At 38.1% G+C, this 21,612-nt stretch overlaps 1 protein-coding gene across 4 annotated transcripts in view; it reads right to left on the minus strand.

The window, feature by feature from the left end:
• Positions 1-21,612, minus strand: part of pibf1 (progesterone immunomodulatory binding factor 1) — a 136,840-nt gene that overhangs the window by 109,035 nt on the left and 6,193 nt on the right. For all 4 annotated transcript variants that reach the window (XR_010546784.2, XM_065295755.2, XM_065295757.2 and 1 more), the window contains exons 8-12: positions 21,256-21,437; positions 20,465-20,590; positions 18,209-18,307; positions 4,832-4,997; positions 1,562-1,712 (exon numbers count right to left, since the gene is read on the minus strand). Coding sequence is in view for 3 of the 4 variants with exons in the window: in XM_065295755.2 (XP_065151827.1) it covers positions 1,562-1,712; positions 4,832-4,997; positions 18,209-18,307; positions 20,465-20,590; positions 21,256-21,437 (724 nt within the window). In the remaining variant the exon portion in view is untranslated. The remainder of the gene's footprint in view (positions 1-1,561; positions 1,713-4,831; positions 4,998-18,208; positions 18,308-20,464; positions 20,591-21,255; positions 21,438-21,612) is intronic.

Genomic DNA, 21,612 nt, shown 5'->3' on the forward strand with positions numbered 1-21,612 from the left:
AAGGACATGTAACATGTTTACATGTGTCTCTCTCGTCCACTTGTGATCTGATCGACGAAAACACATCTTATTACCAAGTTTAACAGCCCCTGTGATATTTTTCCTTGCGTCGATGAAAAATGAGTGTCTAAGCTACGTTTATGGGTGCTTTTTGTATGTGATTTTAAGCGGACATATCATGACAATCACACTTTTTCCATGTTAAACATAAATCTGTGTGCTTTGATGGATCACAGGCAAAGGACATTGCAAATTGTTCATTTTTTTATTGCTTTTGCTTTGTAGCTACTGGAAGCCATGTTAACCTTGTCATGACACGGCCAGGCCACCGTACGAGTTAAAACGCGTTCCGAATGGGGGGGTTAGAAAGTAATATTCAGTTGGTTGTCATATAGACTTTCACCGCTAGATGGGAGTAGATCCTACACAGTGGAGCTTTAAATCTTGCACATGCTTACACTACAAGATTTGATGGCGTATCAGACAATACACGATATATTACGGGTTTTTTTGCCAGACTGAGCGCATCACGTCACTCACAGGAACGCGAATGTAAATGAAGACTATAACACATTCATTATTATATTTAGGGCCAGATCCACTAAACAGAGCAAATTAGCGTGTGAGCGCAATTTCAATAAAGCGCAATAAAGTGATTTACAGATGAGGTCAGGCTAAAGAACAGGAACAAAAAACTAATGCCAACGCAATTTACCAAGAGCAGCGCAAATTAGTGTATGTTTTGAGACATGCTTTTTAGGTGTTAAATAATGGAAAATAATGGAATTTAAGTAGACTAGAATTATTATGTTATACTGAAGCAACATACATGAACATAATTCAGCTATATAACTAAGGTAACTAATGTAAATATAGCCAGCTATATCCTATTTATAGCAGCAATTAATAACGCTCAGGGTTTTGAGGGACATTGTAAAACGCGAATCCATTTCTTTGTGATTTGCTGTTAACACTGTCATAGAAACATGTTGCAATTCGGTCCTACAAATGGCCCTCGCACCACTGTGGGACATCACATGAAACCGATAAATTGTACCAAAGACAAAAAATTTTAATTAAGCCAACACTATTTCTTTCTTTTACCTGCCTTTACGTTTTAGGCAGATTGATACGGATTTGAGTTTTTCTTGATCTGTATTCAAGCTAATGAGGCAAAAAAACTGATGTTAACTTAATGTATTTGAAAAGCTGTCTTTACTGGCAATTCACATTAACTCAGCTCAGTGTCAACATATTCAGTGACATTTTCAAGAAGGTTATGTAAGGACAGAGCCTTAAGGGTGTTTTGTCAAAGCACTTTGGCACTGTCATGTCTAGTATGGCATTTCAAACATGCAAAATCCGGCAAACTTCTTATTTTTCTTAAATACTACCATTGTGCAGACTCTGCAAGGGGTATGTAAACATATAAGCTTAACTGAAGTCTCAAAAAGATCTGATTAAAACTGTTTGCAGACACAGTGCACACTCTAATATTTGGCCTTCAGTAACAACAAATGCAGTATATAAAATCTGACTTTGGATCAGCTTCCTGTCTTACTTTCTGCAGCCTGCATGGTTACATCATCCAGGTCATTTTCCATTTGCTCATATGTCTTCAGTCTTGCCTGCTGTTCAGAATTCTGAGCCTGCAGTTCAGTGAGGCATTTCTCTGATGATGTCTGTAGCCCATAAAACTCTTTTGTTAGAACCTGTAAATCAAGTAAAAGACAAAGTTACAAAGACACACTGAGAAACATGGTTGGTGTCATAACATCCGGTTCAAAGGATTTATGATGGCCACAAATACGTACTTTACAATCTTTATTTAATGGGGATGGGATAGGAATCAACCCTTATCATGTGTTCGGAGACCGGATGGTAGCTAGATATGACTGAGTAATTTCATATATAGAAGAATTACATATGGGCATGTAAGAAACTTCTCAGAGAATGTAAAATTTTTCAAAATATCCAGACATTTTCCAGAATATTTACAAACCTCTGGAGAGATACATTAATTTATATTAAGAAGTAGTAATGGACTTCTACTAAGTATGTGATACAAAAAAAAACACTTTGTAGAAACTTTATACACTGAAATATGCAGTGCACAAATTGTAAAAGCCACAGCATATATAAATGTCAAGTAAACTAAAAACAAATTTTTTCATTGTCACTTTCACAATAAAGAAAAACCGGACGCAAAAGTTATTGGTTAGAGTCTGCTGCAATGATATGGTTGTGCACCACTGCTAAATCATAAAAGATTGCAATGTCTGAAAGTACTCTACTTCTACTGCCTCTGTCAAAATAGGCAAAGTACTTTTAACGTGAGTGTTGCAGCTGTATGATATGCTAAATATTTAATATGATTAACTTGAAATAAAAAAACTGAAATAATGACTTAATATATTAATATTAAAATGTATTGACTATTTTGGGGACAGTAATTGCAGTAAGCTTTAATCACTCCACAGATCAAAGCAGATCACATGTTTCTGAGACCTCATGGTAAATGGATGTATGTAAATCCACTATATAGTATCCATATGACTTGATATTAAGAAATTGTTACACTGTAAAAAATTTGCTGTAATTATGCAGCTGGTTGCCAGTAACTTACTGTAGAAGATAAAGACTGAAAATGTTTCATGTTCATTTAACTTTGAACAAACTTTTGCCCGTAAATAACATAAATGTAAAATCTACAGTAAATTACTGGCAGCTAGTAGTTAATAAAAAAGGACAGCATTTATTTAACATACACAGCATTGATGTATGTTATTATTTACGTTTTTTTAAATATGTAATTATACAGTGATGTGTTATGAACATAACCTCCAAAATATTGCAGATCTGATGCATAAATAAGCAGCAGTGACTTTATAAATATGGATCTTTACATTTTTAAAGCAGCACTGTTATAGCAAAGCGTATATGTTTTTTTAAGACACATCTTTGACTTAATAAGAATTTTAATAAATAAAACTCCTTTTATGCTCTTTGAAACCATCAAATCATTTGTTAAAAAATGTGTGCATCATGTACCTTATATACAGTCTTGTTCAAAATAATAGCAGTACAATGTGACTAACCAGAATAATCAAGGTTTTTAGTATATTTTTTATTGCTACGTGGCAAACAAGTTACCAGTAGGTTCAGTAGATTCTCAGAAAACAAATGAGACCCAGCATTCATGATATGCTCGCTCTTAAGGCTGTGCAATTGGGCAATTAGTTGAATTAGTTGAAAGCGGTGTGTTCAAAAAAATAGCAGTGTGGCATTCAATCACTGAGGTCATCAATTTTGTGAAGAAACAGGTGTGAATCAGGTGGCCCCTATTTAAGGATGAAGCCAACACTTGTTGAACATGCATTTGAAAGCTGAGGAAAATGGGTCGACGACCCCCAAACTCTGAATTCAAGCCACAGTACACAGTGAAGCATGGAGGTGCAAGCATCATGATATGGGCATGTTTCTCCTACTATGGTGTTGGGCCTATTTATCGCATACCAGGGATCATGGATCAGTTTGCATATGTTAAAATACTTGAAGAGGTCATGTTGCCCTATGCTGAAGAGGACATGCCCTTGAAATGGTTGTTTCAACAAGACAATGACCCAAAACACACTAGTAAACGGGCAAAGTCTTGGTTCCAAACCAACAAAATTAATGTTATGGAGTGGCCAGCCCAATCTCCAGACCTTAATCCAATTGAGAACTTGTGGGGTGATATCAAAAATGCTGTTTCTAAAGCAAAACCAAGAAATGTGAATGAATTGTGGAATGTTGTTAAAGAATCATGGAGTGGAATAACAGCTGAGAGGTGCCACAAGTTGGTTGACTCCATGCCACACAGATGTCAAGCAGTTTTAAAAAACTGTGGTCATACAACTAAATATTAGTTTAGTGATTCACAGGATTGCTAAATCCCAGAAAAAAAATGTTTGTACAAAATAGTTTTGAGTTTGTACAGTCAAAGGTAGACACTGCTATTTTTTAACACACCCCTTTCAACTAATTGCCCAATTGCACAGCCTTAAGAGCGTGCATATCATGAATGCTGGGTCTTGTTTGTTTTCTGAGAATCTACTGAACCTACTGGTAACTTGTTTGCCACGTAGCAATAAAAAATATACTAAAAACCTTGATTATTCTGGTTAGTCACATTGTACTGCTATTATTTTGAACAAGACTGTACATGCACCATAAAACTGTAATATAAACCTAGTCTAAATAAACTGTTTAAAATTGTTAGTATAGTAGACATGTCCATTGAAAAATTATTATGCAATTAAAAGCTTAGACTACAGGCAAAATCTTTCTTTAACTCTTACATTTATCTTTTAGTGAAGTCAAATTAAAGAACACTCTTTAGATTCTAAAGGGGGTCGCAAACAACACACGCAGCTCAGCGCAACGCCGCATCGCATCTAGGACAACTCTGAGGTATCGTAAACCGAAATTGCACATTAAATAGCACAAGCTTAGACAGATAGCGTCTATTTCAAAATGCAAAATAGACGTTAGCAGCCAATGTTAATCGTTAATGATTTGGGACATATATGATGTTATTTAATGTTAAACTATGTGAGTGGCGCTCTGTGGCGCGACAGGGATTAGAGCAACTTCCTGAGTCGTAGCTGGGCAGCGCGGACAAGCGCCACCTGTCGGCGGCGCTGTGCATATACTCATAGAAAACAATGTGTTCCATTCTTTTTGAATGGCGCTGCGCTTCTGGTATGTGACCCCCTTAAGTGTGTGTCATTTTGATGGTGTTTGCTATATGTATTTGGTCAAGATGTTTAATTATTTTCTAGTGCCTTGCCTCCATTTTTTTCTGGTGTTTTTCACACTCAATTTGACACAGGCTGAGGTTCCTGGCTGTCTCCTCCTGGACCATCTGGGCACGCTCCAACTCAAACGTTTTAAGCTTCACCTGGTTAACAAGTTCTGCCACCCTGCTGTCTGAACTCAGCTGTACCTGCCTGAACCTGGACAAAGGCATCAAAAGAAAATATGTAAGAGCACCTATAATCAAACAGTATTTGCCATTCATTTACTGGTTCATCCATTTAAAAAAATAACAAACATCCTGGTAAGCATCATAACATAGAAATATTAAATAAACATAAATTGTAGTTCAATTCCCAACAAATGATTTAATGCGGTGATGAACTAAGCAATACAATTTTTCTTGAATGGGTCATTTGACTTTACTAAAAAAGAACATTATTTAGTTTATTTTGTGTAATCCAATCTGTTAACATGGTTTAAGGTAAAAAAAAACATTTTTCAAATACCGTACATTATTGTTGCGACTCTATTCCCCACATTTCTGAAACTTGTCAATTTTTACAAGGTTCAACAGTCACCATATCACCCTGTAGCCCAAGACAGCTTGCCCACTAAAGCTAAGTAGGATTGAGCTTATTCAGAACTTGGATGGGAGACCTCCTGGGAATACCAGGTTGCTGCTGGTAGAGGTGTTAGTGAGACCAGCAGGGGGTGCTCACTCTGTGATCTGTGTGGGTCCTAACACCAGTGTATAGTGATGGGACACTATAAAGGGCGATTTATAGTCGTGCGTAGGTCCTACGCCGTAGCTACGGCGTAAGCTATCCGTAGCCTGTGCGTAGCTCTGCGTAGCCTGACGGGCACCTCACAAAATTTCTAACAGCGCGTCGGCTCTACGCGGACCGTAAGCGCTGTGATTGGTCCAACAGAACCCCTCCCGTCAGGTAAAAAAAACTGCGTCATAGGTATTTCTGTTTGAGACGGTGAAAACAAAGATGAGCCAAGTTGAGGAGTGATTTAACTCAAACTGAAACATAAGTCGCTGTTTATTTACTTCCATCATTGCTGGTCTTCTCAAATTATACACAACAAGTTGCTATTTCTTCTTCATTTGTGGGTTAACTTGCTTAGCTTCTTCTTCTGTGACGACTTCTGCTGCTACTGTGGTTACACGCGTGATTACTTCCAACCAGCGGTTTCGCGTGTGTTTGCACGTCGACACGGATGGCGACGCACAAGTATAAATGAAAACCGACGCGGAACCTACGCCGTCGCTTCTATGCCGTAGGACCTACGCACGACTATAAATCGCCCTATACTGTCAAAAAAGCACCGTCCTTCGGATGAGACGTTAAACCAAGATCCTGACTCTCTGTGGTCATTAAAAATCCCTGGATGTCATTCGAAAAAGAGTAGGGGTGTGCCCTGGCATCCTGGCAAACTTGTCCATTGGCCTACTAATCATCCCCATATATACTTATTGGCTATATCCCTCGATCTCCTATCCACTACTAAGCTGGTGTGTGGTGGGCGTTCTGGCGCAATATGGCTGCCGTCGCATCATCCAGGTGGATGCTGCACATTGGTGGTGGTTGAGAAGATTCCCCCATTCATATGTTAAGCACATCAGGGCTTGAATTAAGGGACTGCCGGGTTGCCCGGGGCCAATGTGAGAGAAGCTCGGGCAAGTAAATCGTATTGTCACTTGCCCTATCGGGCCAGTGCTTCACCCTCAGTCACTAAAATATATTTTCTGTCAATATATGTACTCTTACGCAATGTTACCATCCAGACGCATTTTCAGCGGCGCGAACGTAAACTTCTTAGCAATAGCATAAAGTTTATCTTACCTTATTGGTTGTTGTGGTGACTGTTGCGTTTTTTGCGTAAAACTCAGCTGGTAGTAGTAAATTAGAGCAAAGATACATTACGGTGGCGGAGGCGCCGGCGCCCTCCAATTATAAGTCCAAACGTAAACTTTTTTTAGAATCACGGAAGCATACATGTACTGAGACAAAACACGACAAAAGAAACGATGCGATGTTTCAAACAGTTTTCCATCAATTTCCAGGTATAGCAGACAGGTCTGGATCCTTTTTCATTAGGACCAGCAACTACCGCAAACAAAACGACGAAGCCCATGAAAAAAGTCTGATAACGCTTCATTTGGTCCACTGAACTTAATGGCGAGACGTATGAATGAGGAGAATTTCTAGCACATCGAGAGACATATCAACACAGCATATCACGTCATCAAGAATGAACAGCCATTGTGTCATTCGAACGGTGTATTGACTTGCTTAAAAAAATAGAAAACAGAGTTTATGTGGGATCTCAGTACCACACAGATATTGCATGTCGGAGGTAAGAAATATTTGGTTTAACGTCTTTACTAACAGTTAACTCTTTCCCCACCAATGATGAGTTTAAGGCAATCTATATTTCCGCTATTACCCAATAGGTGGCACGCTTACCCAACTTATAAAACACACATCCTTAAAACCCACCCATATTTAAGAGGTGATGAATAAAAATGAAGATGGGATGAAACTGTATTTTGTTTAAAAGCAGAGGGATCAGCATTAAACTTTTGCGAAAATCATAAAAAATGCTGGCGCTGGCTGGCAACAAAAAAAAAAATCAGCTGGCGTTAAAGAAATAAGTCCACTAAATGCTCCACTATTTGTTAAAATGGATAGAACTGCATGGAAATATATGCAGTATATTTTCCATACTTCTGTTTGTTTCCATCACACTATGATTTTGACCTATTATAACATTTTCTAAATATTTATAATTCTAGATTCACAGACATTATCTTTGAGGTTCTTTGGAAAGAGATGCTAACTGAGATTAAGGCAATCCACTTTATTAGCGTGCTGGCTGAAACAAAAACAACACTGTATAAAATGTAATAACACTGTTTTAGTAATATGGGTTAGTTTACGTTCTTGCAACAAGATTTCTTTTATGAATTATCTTTTGTGCAGTTTTTATGCTGAAATATCTGAGACCATAGCCATGACAGGCTAATTATGAATACAATGTGTAAAACAATATTTGACGTTTGAATTTTTTTTAATATGTGACACAAACCCCTTTTTTTGGTGGGGCCAGTGAAAATTTTGGCAGGGCAAGTGAAAACTTGAACCACTGGCCCGACTGGGCCAGTAGAATTTTTTTTGCGTTGAGCCCTGCACTTTAAGTGCTTCAGAAAACCGGCATATAAATGTAACAAATTATTATTATTATTATTATTAGATCTTAAAAAGGCATTTGAAACAGTAAACCATCAAGTACTGCACACACTTTAACTTTTCTACAGATGCTATACTACGGTTCCAATCTTATTTATCAAATAGAACACAATGTGTAAGTATAGATGGTATAAAATCCTTTTTCCCTTAGTAATCATGTTGGAGTTCTGCAGGGCTCAATTCTTGGGCCTCTATTATTCTTTTTGTACATTAATGATCTTCCAACTGCCTGTCTGGACCTTAATGTACAGATGTATACAGATGACGTTGTGATCTTCATACATGGTAAAGATGCAAAGATAATAGCTACAAATCTTACAAATGCACTAACCAAAGTTCAAAACTGGTTAAATCAAATTTGTTTCATTCTTAATACCAAAAAGACTGTTGTGACTATGTTTACAAAAAACCTGTGAAACCAAAAACTATAGAATTTGATTGCAAGATGCCCATTGAAAAACTATACCAACAAGAAGTAGATCTTCTGTGTTCTTGGGAGGATAGGAATTGGAGTTGGTAAACCAGTTTAAGTATCTTGATATTATATTAGATTCAGAACTCACTTTCACCAAGCACATAAAAAAGGTAACTAAAGCTATACAATTTAATTACAAAATTACAAACAAATGAGGTCTTTCATTACAACAGAGGCTGCCAATTCCTATCTCCACTGTATGATTTTTTTCTCTTCATTGAATACTGCTTCCCAGTCTGGTCATTAGCTAGTGTCACTGCATTAAAAAACATTGACCAACTTAATAAAAAAGCAGTTAAGGTATTTAATAGGAAAGATTGAAAATCTTATTTTTTTTAAACGTATTTTATATAGTTTAGGTACTTTTAATGTTTTTTAGCTTTATAGGTTTATTAATTGTTATTCATGTTGTTTGTTTGTTTTTTGTTTTTATTTGTATGTCTGGGACTACGGATGGAAATTAGCATTGTGCTAAATCCAGCGTATTTACGTCAACTTCGATTGTACGTTCATTAATATGCATTGTCCCGTCTAAAAAAAAATAAATAAATTATTACCATCTACCAAAATGCAGGTTTGCTCAAGCAACAAAATGGCAGTGATGTCACTGAGAATTTTCAAGACGTTGTGCAGTGTGTTTGCCTGCCTTGTGTGACCCTTAAATTAAGAACGCGTGAATGCAGTTGGATGCACTCTTTTAAAAGGCTGCAATTAAAAGATGATGCAGTGTCCAATATACTGGATCCCACAATAATGTTGCAACGCACAAATGTAAATACAATTACAATGCTTTTATCAAGTTTACCACATATCTTTGTCCGAGTATTACATGTTTTAACCAAAATTATCCATATTGTTCTCAGAGTTAAACAGCAACATTTTAATATGCAAACTGTTAGCCAATAACAGCAGTAGGGGATCTCTTATATCCTGTATATAATTTATTGTATAATAGTCTCTACCTTGGCTCACTAAGTGATTACCAAATTTATGTAGATGCCAAGCTTAGATTTGGCTGCCTCTGACGTGCAAGGTATATTTCCTAAGGCAGAAAGTTATTCAGAAAGAACGTGAAAGCCCAAATCTTAACATGCCCAAACAGCCTAAGTATCTGTTTGCATCCTACAGATTTCTGAAGTATTAAACAATTTTCATTTAAATTGAGAGAGTCCCAGGGGTTTTAGTAGAAACTGTCACCACACCTTTGCAGGGGCTAAACTGGCAGGTCAAGATCACCTTTGTTTATTCTGTGCAGCAAATATATGCAGCCAAATGCAAGCAGTGTTGTAAAGACATGACAGATGATGGGCTGAGATATTGGATATTGTTTAGGTATACTATATACTAGTACATTGTAAAAAAAATTGTAATTATGCAGCTGGTTGCCAGTAACTTACTGTAGCGGATAAAAACTGAAAATGTTTCATGTTCATTTAACTTTGAACAAACTGTTGCCAGTAAATAACATACCGGTAAATGTAAAATCTACAGTAAGTTACTGACAGCTAGTTGCTAGTAATACCCAGTAATTTTATTTTAAAAATTGTAAAATTATAATTAAAATAAATTAAGTTTATTTGTTTGCATAAATTCAGAAAAAAGATGGGTGAGTACATAGGCCGTTGGAACAGTTTGTTGTAAGGGGTGAACAAGTAAATGTTTATAATTGCTGCAATTAATTTAAAAGCACACTATCTTGAAAACATTTTAAAGGTCTTCTGGTACAGTACAAATCCATTTGATACAATTTAAAAACATTCACATTCTGCTTCATCAAGTTTCTTGACATGATGCAATGTAAGGCAACTCATTTCTATTCTCCCCTCCCCCTCATAAATTTGACAACATGTCCACTGACCATAGACCCGACCTCTCAAGATTGAGGGGTAAAGGAGCATCTGTCATTTTTGTCCTCAATCCAGCTTCTCTCTGAATGTGAGCAATGTGTATCCCAGGGCTAAAAAACGCGGGGTATGCCCAACAACTGTGCACAGAGTATCTGCTAGTATGCAAGGCATGTGCCAGGAGCACAGTGACACCATAAGCCTCTTACATGGGCAAATAAGGGTTGACCATTCAAGATGGAAGTGGAGCAGCAACAACATGCACATCTAGACATTTATTTAACTATCTTCTCTTAAAAAAAATATCTAAGGTAAAGGTACAGAAAGAAGGAGGAAAAGGATGACAAAGAAAGAAAGAAAGAAAGAAAGAAAGACGTATATGTTCTTAAGAAAAAACTTAAGAATTCCAATTCACGAAAAAGAAACTATCTTAAATAACATCTTAAAGTTAGGATAACCTTACAGTTGTCTTAAATCTCAAAATGTAGTATGTTTTCTAAATTAATTTGATTGTTTTAAATGCGACATGTTGTATTGTGTAGTCTGAAATGGTAATTTAATATGTTTACTTCACATAGATTAGTTTAAAGGGACCATTTAACATGTCCGCCCAAAAAAAAATCAATTCATACTCCACACGCCAAACAGACGGGGGCAGTATACCTCCAGAAAAGTGAGTTGGTCTATTTTAATTTAGCAGCTGCAAATTCAGCAGCATATATCAAGTTTGATTTACATTAGCAACTAAGTTATCATTAGTCACAAAAAAAACATTCTGTCTCATTAAAATTGCAATGTTTTCCGCTACGTTTCGTGCGTCCATTTGGTGTTCATTATAATCGAAGACATTTCAAGCTTCTTAGCTAATGTTACATTTTAGCATCAGCTTGGTAGATAACGGGTGAAAACCGGATCGGATCCGTGGGTAGAGCTAACTATTAAACGTTAACAGCTAAGGATGCGCAATAATTTGCATGCGATAGTCATTGCGCTTCTCGTCAGTGAAGCCGGTTTATTGATTAAAAGTGAATCGCCATCAGCTGCTTTCAGATGGAGCCACATTTACTGCACAAAGCCGTAGTTCATGTACAAGCTGAGAATAGGTTATGGCAATGCCTATTATAAGTGAACTTCTAGCGAAATACTAACAGCATCTTACTTACCAATCGAAAAGAAAAGTTGTCATTTCGGAGTCGAACCTCATTTCTTTCATGTTCATTAGTTGTCTCCAGCGATGAAAAGCAGTGCCAGTATTTACTCTGGTTCGGTTACTTTATTTATCATATTTTATTTGTGATTCCGAGCGCATTGTTCCCTGCAGCAAATGTTTGTGGTAGTGGTAAATGTCTCTTGCTTTAGCCATTCTTCCGCTCTCTTCCCTGAACTGAAATACGTCCGAAACCCCTATTGCAAGGCAGGAAGGCATCAAGGCATGTCCGAATCCATGGCTGTCCGAATTGCATTTCTCTGAGCTGCATTCATAAATCTTAAATCAACAAGTCAGCTGCCTTAGTTTTCGGACGCAGCGGTACTAGTAGAGGGCTGTACTCCCACTTATTCGTGTATTGCAGTTTGGCTGGCGGTTATGTGCGTGGCCCGCATACCGCCTCCCATGGTCGAAACTGGTATTACAACACCAGTCGGGCTGTAGCTAGTAATTTAGCATGCTAATTCAGATTTATATTTCTGCAGCACTATACCTTGTCATTTTTTTAATGACATCTTTGCCCTTATTTCTTCTCATTCTTTTGATGCGTGTAACTAATTTTTAAAAATCTTTTACCTCAATTATTACAAATGGCACCTTTAAAGAAGAATTTCACACTAATATAATGAAGTTTAATGGGTTACTCAGTAATATGTCATGAAACATAATAAGTATTAGTGATAATATTAGCAAATATTTAGCTTTCTCCGAAATAGCCTACATTCATTGTGAAATAACTTAACAGCTAAAAGTCGCTCTAAGCGGGAGGCGAACCGATAATCGCTCCGTCATGGGAGTCGAGCTCTCCGAAACCGTGGGCACGCTTGACCCTCTGCGTCCGTCTCTTGATGCGTGAGCACGGGAGACAAAGCCGTGGGCACGAAGAGTGAAGCACGCACACCCTGAGCACTCGTCCCGCATGACGGACCGATTGGGACATTAGGGAAAATGTACTCACCTTAATACTAGCTGGCCCCTGTTACAACAGCGAATAACATCCTCTATAGTCTTAATGCATCACTCGTTTGTATCTCGTTAATGATCGTAAGGTAACGTTAGTCAAAAGATTAATAAGTTTATTACCTCATTAGCAGGGTATCATAATTCATTTCAAAGCTTGTCATTTTATTCTTAAGACACAAATTTAAGATATTCTTAAGAAAAAAATTGAGAACTTCTTAAGAAATGTTTGAGAATTGCACTTAGGAACATTCTTACAAACTTCTTATAATTTATCTTAATAACTTACGTATTTTTTGTCTTAAGAATGTTTTCGTGAATCCGGCCCCAGGTTTCTATTTATTTACACTGATTAGCACAGCCCAGTGTCTAGATTGTGATAAGCTCTCCTTCAACTTAACTTAAACCCCATTCACACAGACCTTTGGTCCCAGAAAATACCCATAAAATTGCCAGGCAAGCGTCTGTGTGAACACAAACTCGTCCAAAAATGCACGTGAGTGGTTTCTGGAGAGAGAAATAATAAATAATTTGCAAACTTCATACGCTGCGTAGAAGAGAGGGCGGGACTTTCAACAGGGCACGTGTCTTTCCGGGACCATCAGATGCCGGGTGATCATGTCAGTTTGAATGAACAAAAATCAAACGATTCCGGAAAAATCCAGGATCCCTTTCCCGTGTATTTTACGGAATGTCTGTGTGAAAAGGGCTTAACTGATGTTCACAGTACAAACATGTGGATTTGTCATGTTTCTTAACAATGGAGTGATTAACGAAAACATGTTCAACACCTATGACACACTGTAAAGCCATGGGAAAGTTTGCTGTACAACAAATTTCCCTGTTTAAGAGAGTAGGCTCCAAAAATAATTAGGGCCCGAGCACACCGGGGTGTGAGGACCCTATTGTTCTTCAAGGAGTTATTAGGGCCCGAGCACACCAGGGTGTGAGGACCCTATTGTTTTTGCTCCGTTTATTAGGGCCCGAGCACACCAGGGTGTGAGGACCCTATTGTTTTTGCTCCGTTTATTATTATTCTTCTTCTTCTTCTTCTTCTTCTTCTTCTTCTTCTTCTTCTCCGAAATGGATCGCATTTTTGAGGGCCTAAACATACCCGAAAACTCATGAAAATTTGCACACGCGTCAGAAGTGGCGAAAATTTACATGTAGTATAGGCGTCAGAAGTGGGCGTGTAAAAATGGCTCGATAGCGCCACCTGCAAAATTTCAAGAGAACAGCCCCCCCACTACGAAAAACTTACAGATACGAAATTTGGTAGGATCATCTATTACTCCAAGACCTACAAAAAAGTCTCTTGGAGCTAAGCTGTAAACCCCACAGGAAGTCAGCCATTTTGAATTTTCTCTGTCATTTTTTGACATTTCCAAGCGTCGTACTTTAACGAACTCCTCCTAGAGATTAAATCCGATCATCATCATATTTGGTCAGTATCATCTAAAGGCCTTTGCGATGCTAAATTGCGGAGCTTTTGACTTTTCATTGGAGGGCGTGTCCGTGGCGGCCTGGCAAAGTGTAATGTTTCGCCATGAAACAGGAAGCTGATGTAATTCAGGCATACATTGTCCGATCCGCCCCTGACTTCACACGTTTGATAAGGGTCCAGGCCTGAACACATCAACATGGCATAATTCAGTAACACTCATAGCGCCACCTAGAGGCAGCAGGAAATACCATGTTTGACGCTGTGACTTACTGCTCTTAGGTATTTAACCATATCAACATCATATTTCACCAGTGTAATCTCAAGACCTTGTGTGATGATAAAAAGCAACGACCTTGACTTTTCATTAAAGGGCGTGTCCGTGGCGGCCTGGCAAAGTATCGCTAAATGAATCGCATTTTGACAGGCTAAACAAGCTCAAAAAGTCATAAAACGTTGCACACACGTCAGAAGTGGCAAAAATTTACATGTGGCATAGGCGCCAGAAGTGGGCGTGCAGAAATGGCTCGATAGCGCCACCTGCAAAATTTCAAGAGAACAGCCCCGCCGCTACGAAAATCCTACAGAAACGAAATTTGGTAGGGTCATATATCACCCCAAGACCTACAAAAAAGTCTCTTGGAGCGAAGCTCTAAACCTCACAGGAAGTCAGCCATTTTGAATTTTTGCTGTGATTTCTGTGCAAATTTTGTCATTTCCAGGCTTCGTACTTTAACGAACTCCTCCTAGAGATTTTGTCAGATCGTCATCATATTTGGTCAATCTCATCTAAAGGCCTTTGCGATGTTAAATTGCGGAGCTTTTGACTTTTCGTTGGAAGGTGTGTCCGTGGCGGCCTGACAAAGTTCAGCGTTTTCGCCATGAAACAGGAAGTTGTTATAACTAAGGCATACAATGTCCAATCTTCCCCACACTTCACATGTTTGATAAGAGTCTTGGCCTGAACACATTTCAATGCCAGTATTCAGCTTCAGTCCTAGCGCCACCTAGAGGTAGCAGGAAATGCCTTGTTTTACGCTGTGATTCACTGTTCTCAGAGATTTTATCAAATCATTATCATATCAAGTGAGACTGATCTTAAGCCCTTTGCGATGATAAATTGCGAAGATCTTGACTTTTCGTTGAAGGGCGTGTCCGTGGCGGCCTCGCAAAGAGTGATGTTTCGCCATGAGAAAGCTGTTGTAACTCAGGCATGCAATGTCCGACCTGTCACAGACATCATACGTTTGACAAGGGTCCTGGCCTCAACACATCAATGTTACAACAATCAATTACAATCATAGCGCCACCTGCTGCACAAAGGAGGTGTGGCACTTCAAAGTTCCTTTGAATATCCGCCTATATTTACCCACTGAAATTTCAATCCCCCTGGTTCATTGCTTTACTAAGGCCATAGAGTGGTGGTGCACATGCGTGCGAGGGCCCTTCCATCACTGCTTGCAGTTTTAATTATTATTATTATTTTCCTCCGACTTCAGCGGGACTTTAGAGGGCCTAAACATACTCAAAAACGCATGAAATTTTGCACGGATGTCAAGAGTGATGAAAATTTACATGTGGTGTAGGCTTTGGAATTAGGCGTGGGAAAACGGCTCTATAGCGCCACCTACAAATTTTCAACGAAGCAGCCCTCGGACTGTGTTTAACGTACAATTACAAAATTCGGTACGCTTCTGTAGCATGACAAGACCTACAAAAAAGTCTCTTGGAGCGAAGCCATAAACCAAACAGGAAGTCAGCTATTCGGAGTTATTTTTGTGATTTGGGCGCAGTTTTTGTCATTTCCAGGCGTCATACTTTAACTAACTCCTCCTACAGTTTTCGTCGGATCATCTTCATATTTGGCGAGTGTCATCTTAAGGCCTTTGTGATGCTAAATTGCGAAGGATTTGACTCTACGTAAAAATTTGTGTCGGTTCTGGCCCGACAAACTTTGATGTTTTCCGATGAAACAGGAAGTTGCTGGAACTCATGCATACAATGTCTGATCAGTCCCAAATTTCACATGATTGCTAAGAGTCCTGACCTGAACACATCTACATAACAACTTTCATTTATAGCCATAGCGCCACCAGCTGGCAACCTGAAGGAACATGTTTTAGCGCCACTTTCAAATATTCAATGCAGCAGCCCTTGGACTGTGTTTAACTTACATGTACGAATTTCGGTATGCTCATGTATTATTGCAAGCCCTACAAAAAAGTCTCTTGGAGCAACGCCCTACACCAAACAGGAAGTCAGCTATTTTGAATTATTTCTCAGATTTTGGCTCAGTTTTTCTCATTTTCAGCAGTCATACTTTAACTAACTCCTCCTACAGTTTTCGTCGGATCATCATCATATTTGGCGAGTCTCATCTTAAGGCCTTTGTGATGCTAAATTGCGAAGGATTTGATTCTATATTAAAATTTGTGTCGGTTCTGGCCCGACAAATTGGATGTTTCGCTATGAAACAGGTTGCTGGAACTCAGGCATACAGTGTCCGATCTGTCCCAAACTTCACATGATTGCTAAGAATCCTGACCTGAACACATCTACATGTCAATAGTCACTTATGGTTATAGCGCCACCAGCTGGCAACAGGAAGTGACATGTTTACACTGATTATGCAATGTCCGATCTGTCCCAAACTTCACATGATTAATAAGAGTCCTGGACTTGAACACATCTACATGTCAATAGTCACTTATGGTTATAGCGCCACCAGCTGGCAACAGGAAGTGACATGTTTACACTGATTATGCAATGTCCGTCTTTCCCTAACTTCACATGATTAATAAGAGTCCTGGACTGAACACATCTACATGTCAATAGTCACTTATGGTTATAGCGCCACCAGCTGGCAACAGGAAGTGACATGTTTACACTGATTATGCAATGTCCGATCTTTCCCTAACTTCATATGATTAATAAGAGTCCTGGACTTAACACATCTACATGTCAATAGTCACTTAAGGTCATAGCGCCACCAGCTGGCAACAGGAAGTGACATGTTTACACAGATTATGCAATGTCCGATCTTTCCCTAACTTCATATGATTAATAAGAGTCCTGAACTGAACACATCTTCATGTCAATAGTCACTTATAGTTATAGCGCCACCAGCTGGCAACAGGAAGTGACATGTTTACAATGATTATGCAATGTCTGATCTGTCCCAAACTTTACATAATTGACAAGAGTCCTGGACTGAACACATCTACATGCCAAAAGTCACTTATGGCCATAGCGCCACCTGCTGGCAACAAGAAGTAACATGTTTTACACTGATTATTCAAAGTCAGATCTGCCCTACATTTTACATGATCAATAAGAGTCCTGGACTGAACACATCTACGTGCCAATATTTACATGTAGTCATTCATACTCTCATACACTTTTAAATGGTTCACCTATGTTTACATGCTTAAATGCCTATTTACTACTGTTCCCTTTAATTCTTATGCCACGGCGTGGCGGTGTCATGTGTGCGAGGGCCCTTCCATCACTGCTTGCAGTTTTAATTATTAAATTTCCTTCTGATGTTGTATCAAGTGCTTATTATTGTTTCTGAAAATCACAGTAACACCCAAACAACGCTACACCCACTTTTATTTACAGTGACAATATATGGCCATGTCTGTCAACAGTTTACTCAAAGATTACCTGATTATGTCTTGAAGGAATCTAGTCAAGCTTGAAAAGTATGACTCCAAGAAAAACAAACAAAAAAGACTGAAATAAAGGTCATTTTCACAGGTTTGTGAAATGCACGCAAAGACTAGACCAGTGTTGAGGCCACATTTCATATACCATGTGCTTATTAATATAAAGCACACAAATTAGTTTTATTTCACTGAAGTTAAACAATAGTGATATTGTAATGCATTAAAATGTGACATTTGTATTGTGATGTGTGTTTCGTACATAGTTTGCAGCAATTTAAAAAAAAGTTAAAGACATTTATAACATTTCTTTTGTACTCTAAAAATTCCTAGAAGGTGACAGTCTGAAGTGGTCTTTACTAAATTATTAGTTGTTGAAATAGCTATGATTCCCATGCATACAACTGTCACGCTTCATTTCTTCTGAACAATAATTGTTGTTGAAAAATCATGCATATGCATTTACTCAAAATATTTTTGAACAATGAAAGAATGGCAATCAAAAGCTTTTAGCAGCCAGAAATTGTGATGTATGTGTCAGAGATTTGCATGAACTCACTGATCTAAGAGTTGATCATATTTGGCTTGAGCATCTCTTTCTGCATTCAAGGCTCTTTCTTTCTCAATGACAGCATTATCCCGGGTTTCACAAAGGTTTCTGAAAGAAAAACATGTACGGTGTAAATGGGCTTTGCAGCATTGTCATTTCACATTATTTAATACAGATAATCACTGATCTGTATTTATTACATAATAAAGCAAACAAAAACAGAACGGCACTACGGGGGGGGGGGGCAAACTCCACCTATGCTTATTCTACAGTAATGAGAATATGCATGTAGCCCAGTTTAAGCTTACTGAATGCATACAGTATTTGAAGGCAAACTGTAGCTGTGCAAAGATGAAAAGCACAAAAGGAGGATAGCAGATTTTAAGATGACATACATTCCAAGATAACAGATTTTTCCAAATGAACATAAATTAAAAACAATTTTATAATAAGAAACATTAGGGTGACGTTTTCCACACTTTCTGACTTCCATGACTTTTCCAGCCTTTTACCATCAAAGGAAAAGATTCAGTTTCACTCCAGAGCAGGGCTGCACGATTAACCAAAAAAAGAATCAAGATCTCGATTCATACATTAATGCAATCTTCTTTTTAAATGATGGCGATTTACTTGCATATATTCCCCTGTATTCAGGTGCTGCATTCACATGTTCACGTATTTGCATCACAATTCAAGATGCTTTATCAGTCAAACTTGATAAACACAGTTTACACCGAGTGTAAAACAAAACCCTATTCATTCACCAATCAGACCTGATCGTTTCTCTCTTCATCATTTGCAGTGTTCCACTGTCACTCGCGTGATGTATAACAAGGTGGCAAACCTACAGTGCACAGCATAAATGAGTACACCCCCTTTGAAAATTAAGATTTTTCTCCATTTGTTAGTAAATATGAGACCAATTTGCTTTCTTTTTTACAAAACAGTTTTTCTAAAGATGTATTTTTATTAACAAAAGAGTGAAAGTCACTGACCATCTTTAGGACACAAAAAAATAACTACATTTCAATCAAATGGGGTGATGCAAAAATGAGTACACCCTGATAAATATGTTAGCAAAAAATTTAAATAAAGTGTAATTAACAGGAATTAACTAGAAAAAGATTAATATAAATAATCATCACACAGGTGGCCACAGGATAACTGGTAATTGAGAGTGGTATTTAAAAGAGAAAAACCACTCCCATGTAATGGTGACAGAATAGCACCACATGGTAGAGAAATGTCTCAAGACATAAGAAATAAAGATAATTTCTTTGCACAAAATGGTCAAGGTTTCAAGATAATAAGTTAGCATTGCTAATAAGTTTGAATACTGTCATGAAAGGGATCCAAAAATTAAAAAAGGATGGACTTGTGGGAAGCCCTGTGATATCTCGTCAATTAAGAGAAAACGCTTCCCCGCCAATGACGAGATTTTTTTCGCAATACCGCTATTATACACCAGGTGGCGCCCTTCCGCAACTTTTTAAACCCGGAAGTATTGCCCTATGGCAAGCGGCTGCATGTCCCTGTCTGTTTTAAAGATCGCTTTGAATGGGATCTCTATGAAAAGTCCGTCACAATAATTGAATTATCTCTGCTTTTTGCTCAAAATGTGGTGTTTTTGCAGAAACCTACCCATATTCAAAAGCTGATTGCAAAAGAACCACTGAAGGTAGGATGAAAAGTTTTTTTTTTTTGTTTGAAAGCAGAGGGTCTGTCCTTTCATTTGGTATATTGTATGTTTATATATTTAAAGAAGAACATTTTCTGGAAGGCATTAAACTTTGGTGAAAATCATGAAAAACGCTGGCGCTGGCTGGCAACTTTTTTTTAAAACGCTGGCAGTGAAAGAGTTAAGGTGACTAAAATAAGGAAAATATACTTTTAAGACACTTTATTTTAACTGAAAGTCATGTGTAGCACATTTTTTACTTGAAAGCAACAAATGTTTTTTGTTGAAAAAAATGAAAATCGCGTGAGAGAATCGTGATTTCATTTCCCATGGAGAAAACGTTATTCAAATTTTAGCAAGAATCATGCAGCCCTACTCAAGCGTAATTTCTATCCAATGGAATGTTTCAGACCTAAGTATTAAGAACTAGAAAACGTAAATTCATTGATTCTATATTTTATTAATTTCTATAAGTTTCTTATACCTGGAAATTACAAATGTGTAAACTCTTGACCTTAGATTAAAAGTGTTTCCTTTCTAGGATGAAAGTTGCTAAAGTCTACTGGGTAAATTAATTAACTATTCACCTGTTCTCTCTCTCAAACATCTCTTTGGACGCCCTCTGCAGGTTCTCAATCTCATGACTGGTCTTCAGCTGAATTCGTTCTAGTTCATCAAGCAGTTTGTTTTCATACTCTGTCTTACAGTGATCCCTAGTGGAGGGATGTAATCGTTACACAGATGTCACAATTAAATAACTTTAGTCAAATATCAAAACTTAGATCACTTGGATCTTCAAATAGATTCTCACATGGTTACATAATAACACAGTTTTACAGATGTTAGGTTTAAGGTGTTTTCACATATAGTTCATTTTAAAAGAACCAAACCCAGTTTGCTTAAAGTGAACCAGAAAATGAACTAGGCGAATGTGGCCTCAGTCCATTTGGTGTTCACAATATAGTGAACTCAAAAGAAGACCCAGTTCTTTTTTCTTTTTCTCATCACAAACGTCATAAGAACTCAAACCCCAGCTTTCTGTGCGGCAGTTAATTTAAATAAATGTCAAAACCACAAGGACCGGGACCTTCTTTCTTTTACATGTCAAAAAGAAATCAAAACACACAAGAAACCAAAAGCGAACTATACACAGACCAACTCCGGATGTGGTTTGGGTACGGTTGGCTTTTGGGTCCTTTTAGGGGGGTCTAAGATCATTTGGGTTGTTCGCACATATGCACACTGCTTCGAGAGCATTTGTAGGGCTCAAACAAACCAGGTGTGAAAACACCCTTAGACCTATTTGGCAAAGCTGTACTATTCGCAAAAAAGAGACTTGTCGACTGAAGTTAAATAGAACATGATGTCTGTTACATACCTAGATGCCACATATTTTTCATAAGCATCTTCCCTTGCTTTCTTGGTGTCCTCGAGCTGGGTGTGGAGCCTGTCCAAACGGTCTTCTTGATGAGCACAGCGCACATTAAGCTCCAAGTTCTGTTTGTTCAGATATTCCTTATCCTTCTGCATTAATGTCACTGACTGCTGCAGTGTAACCACCTTCAAATGCAGAGAAGGGAGAGTGGAGGTAAATTGAGCAAGTAAGACCGGAAATTTAGGGCTCCAGAGTAACTTTTTTCACTAGGAGCACTGTGGCCCCCAACTGAAAATTTTAGGGGCACAACCAGAAAATTTAGGGGCACACACTGTAAATCAATACGCTTACCAAACATTC

The sequence above is a fragment of the Paramisgurnus dabryanus genome, chromosome 4, assembly GCF_030506205.2.
Source record: "Paramisgurnus dabryanus chromosome 4, PD_genome_1.1, whole genome shotgun sequence".
Taxonomy (NCBI): domain Eukaryota; kingdom Metazoa; phylum Chordata; class Actinopteri; order Cypriniformes; family Cobitidae; genus Paramisgurnus; species Paramisgurnus dabryanus.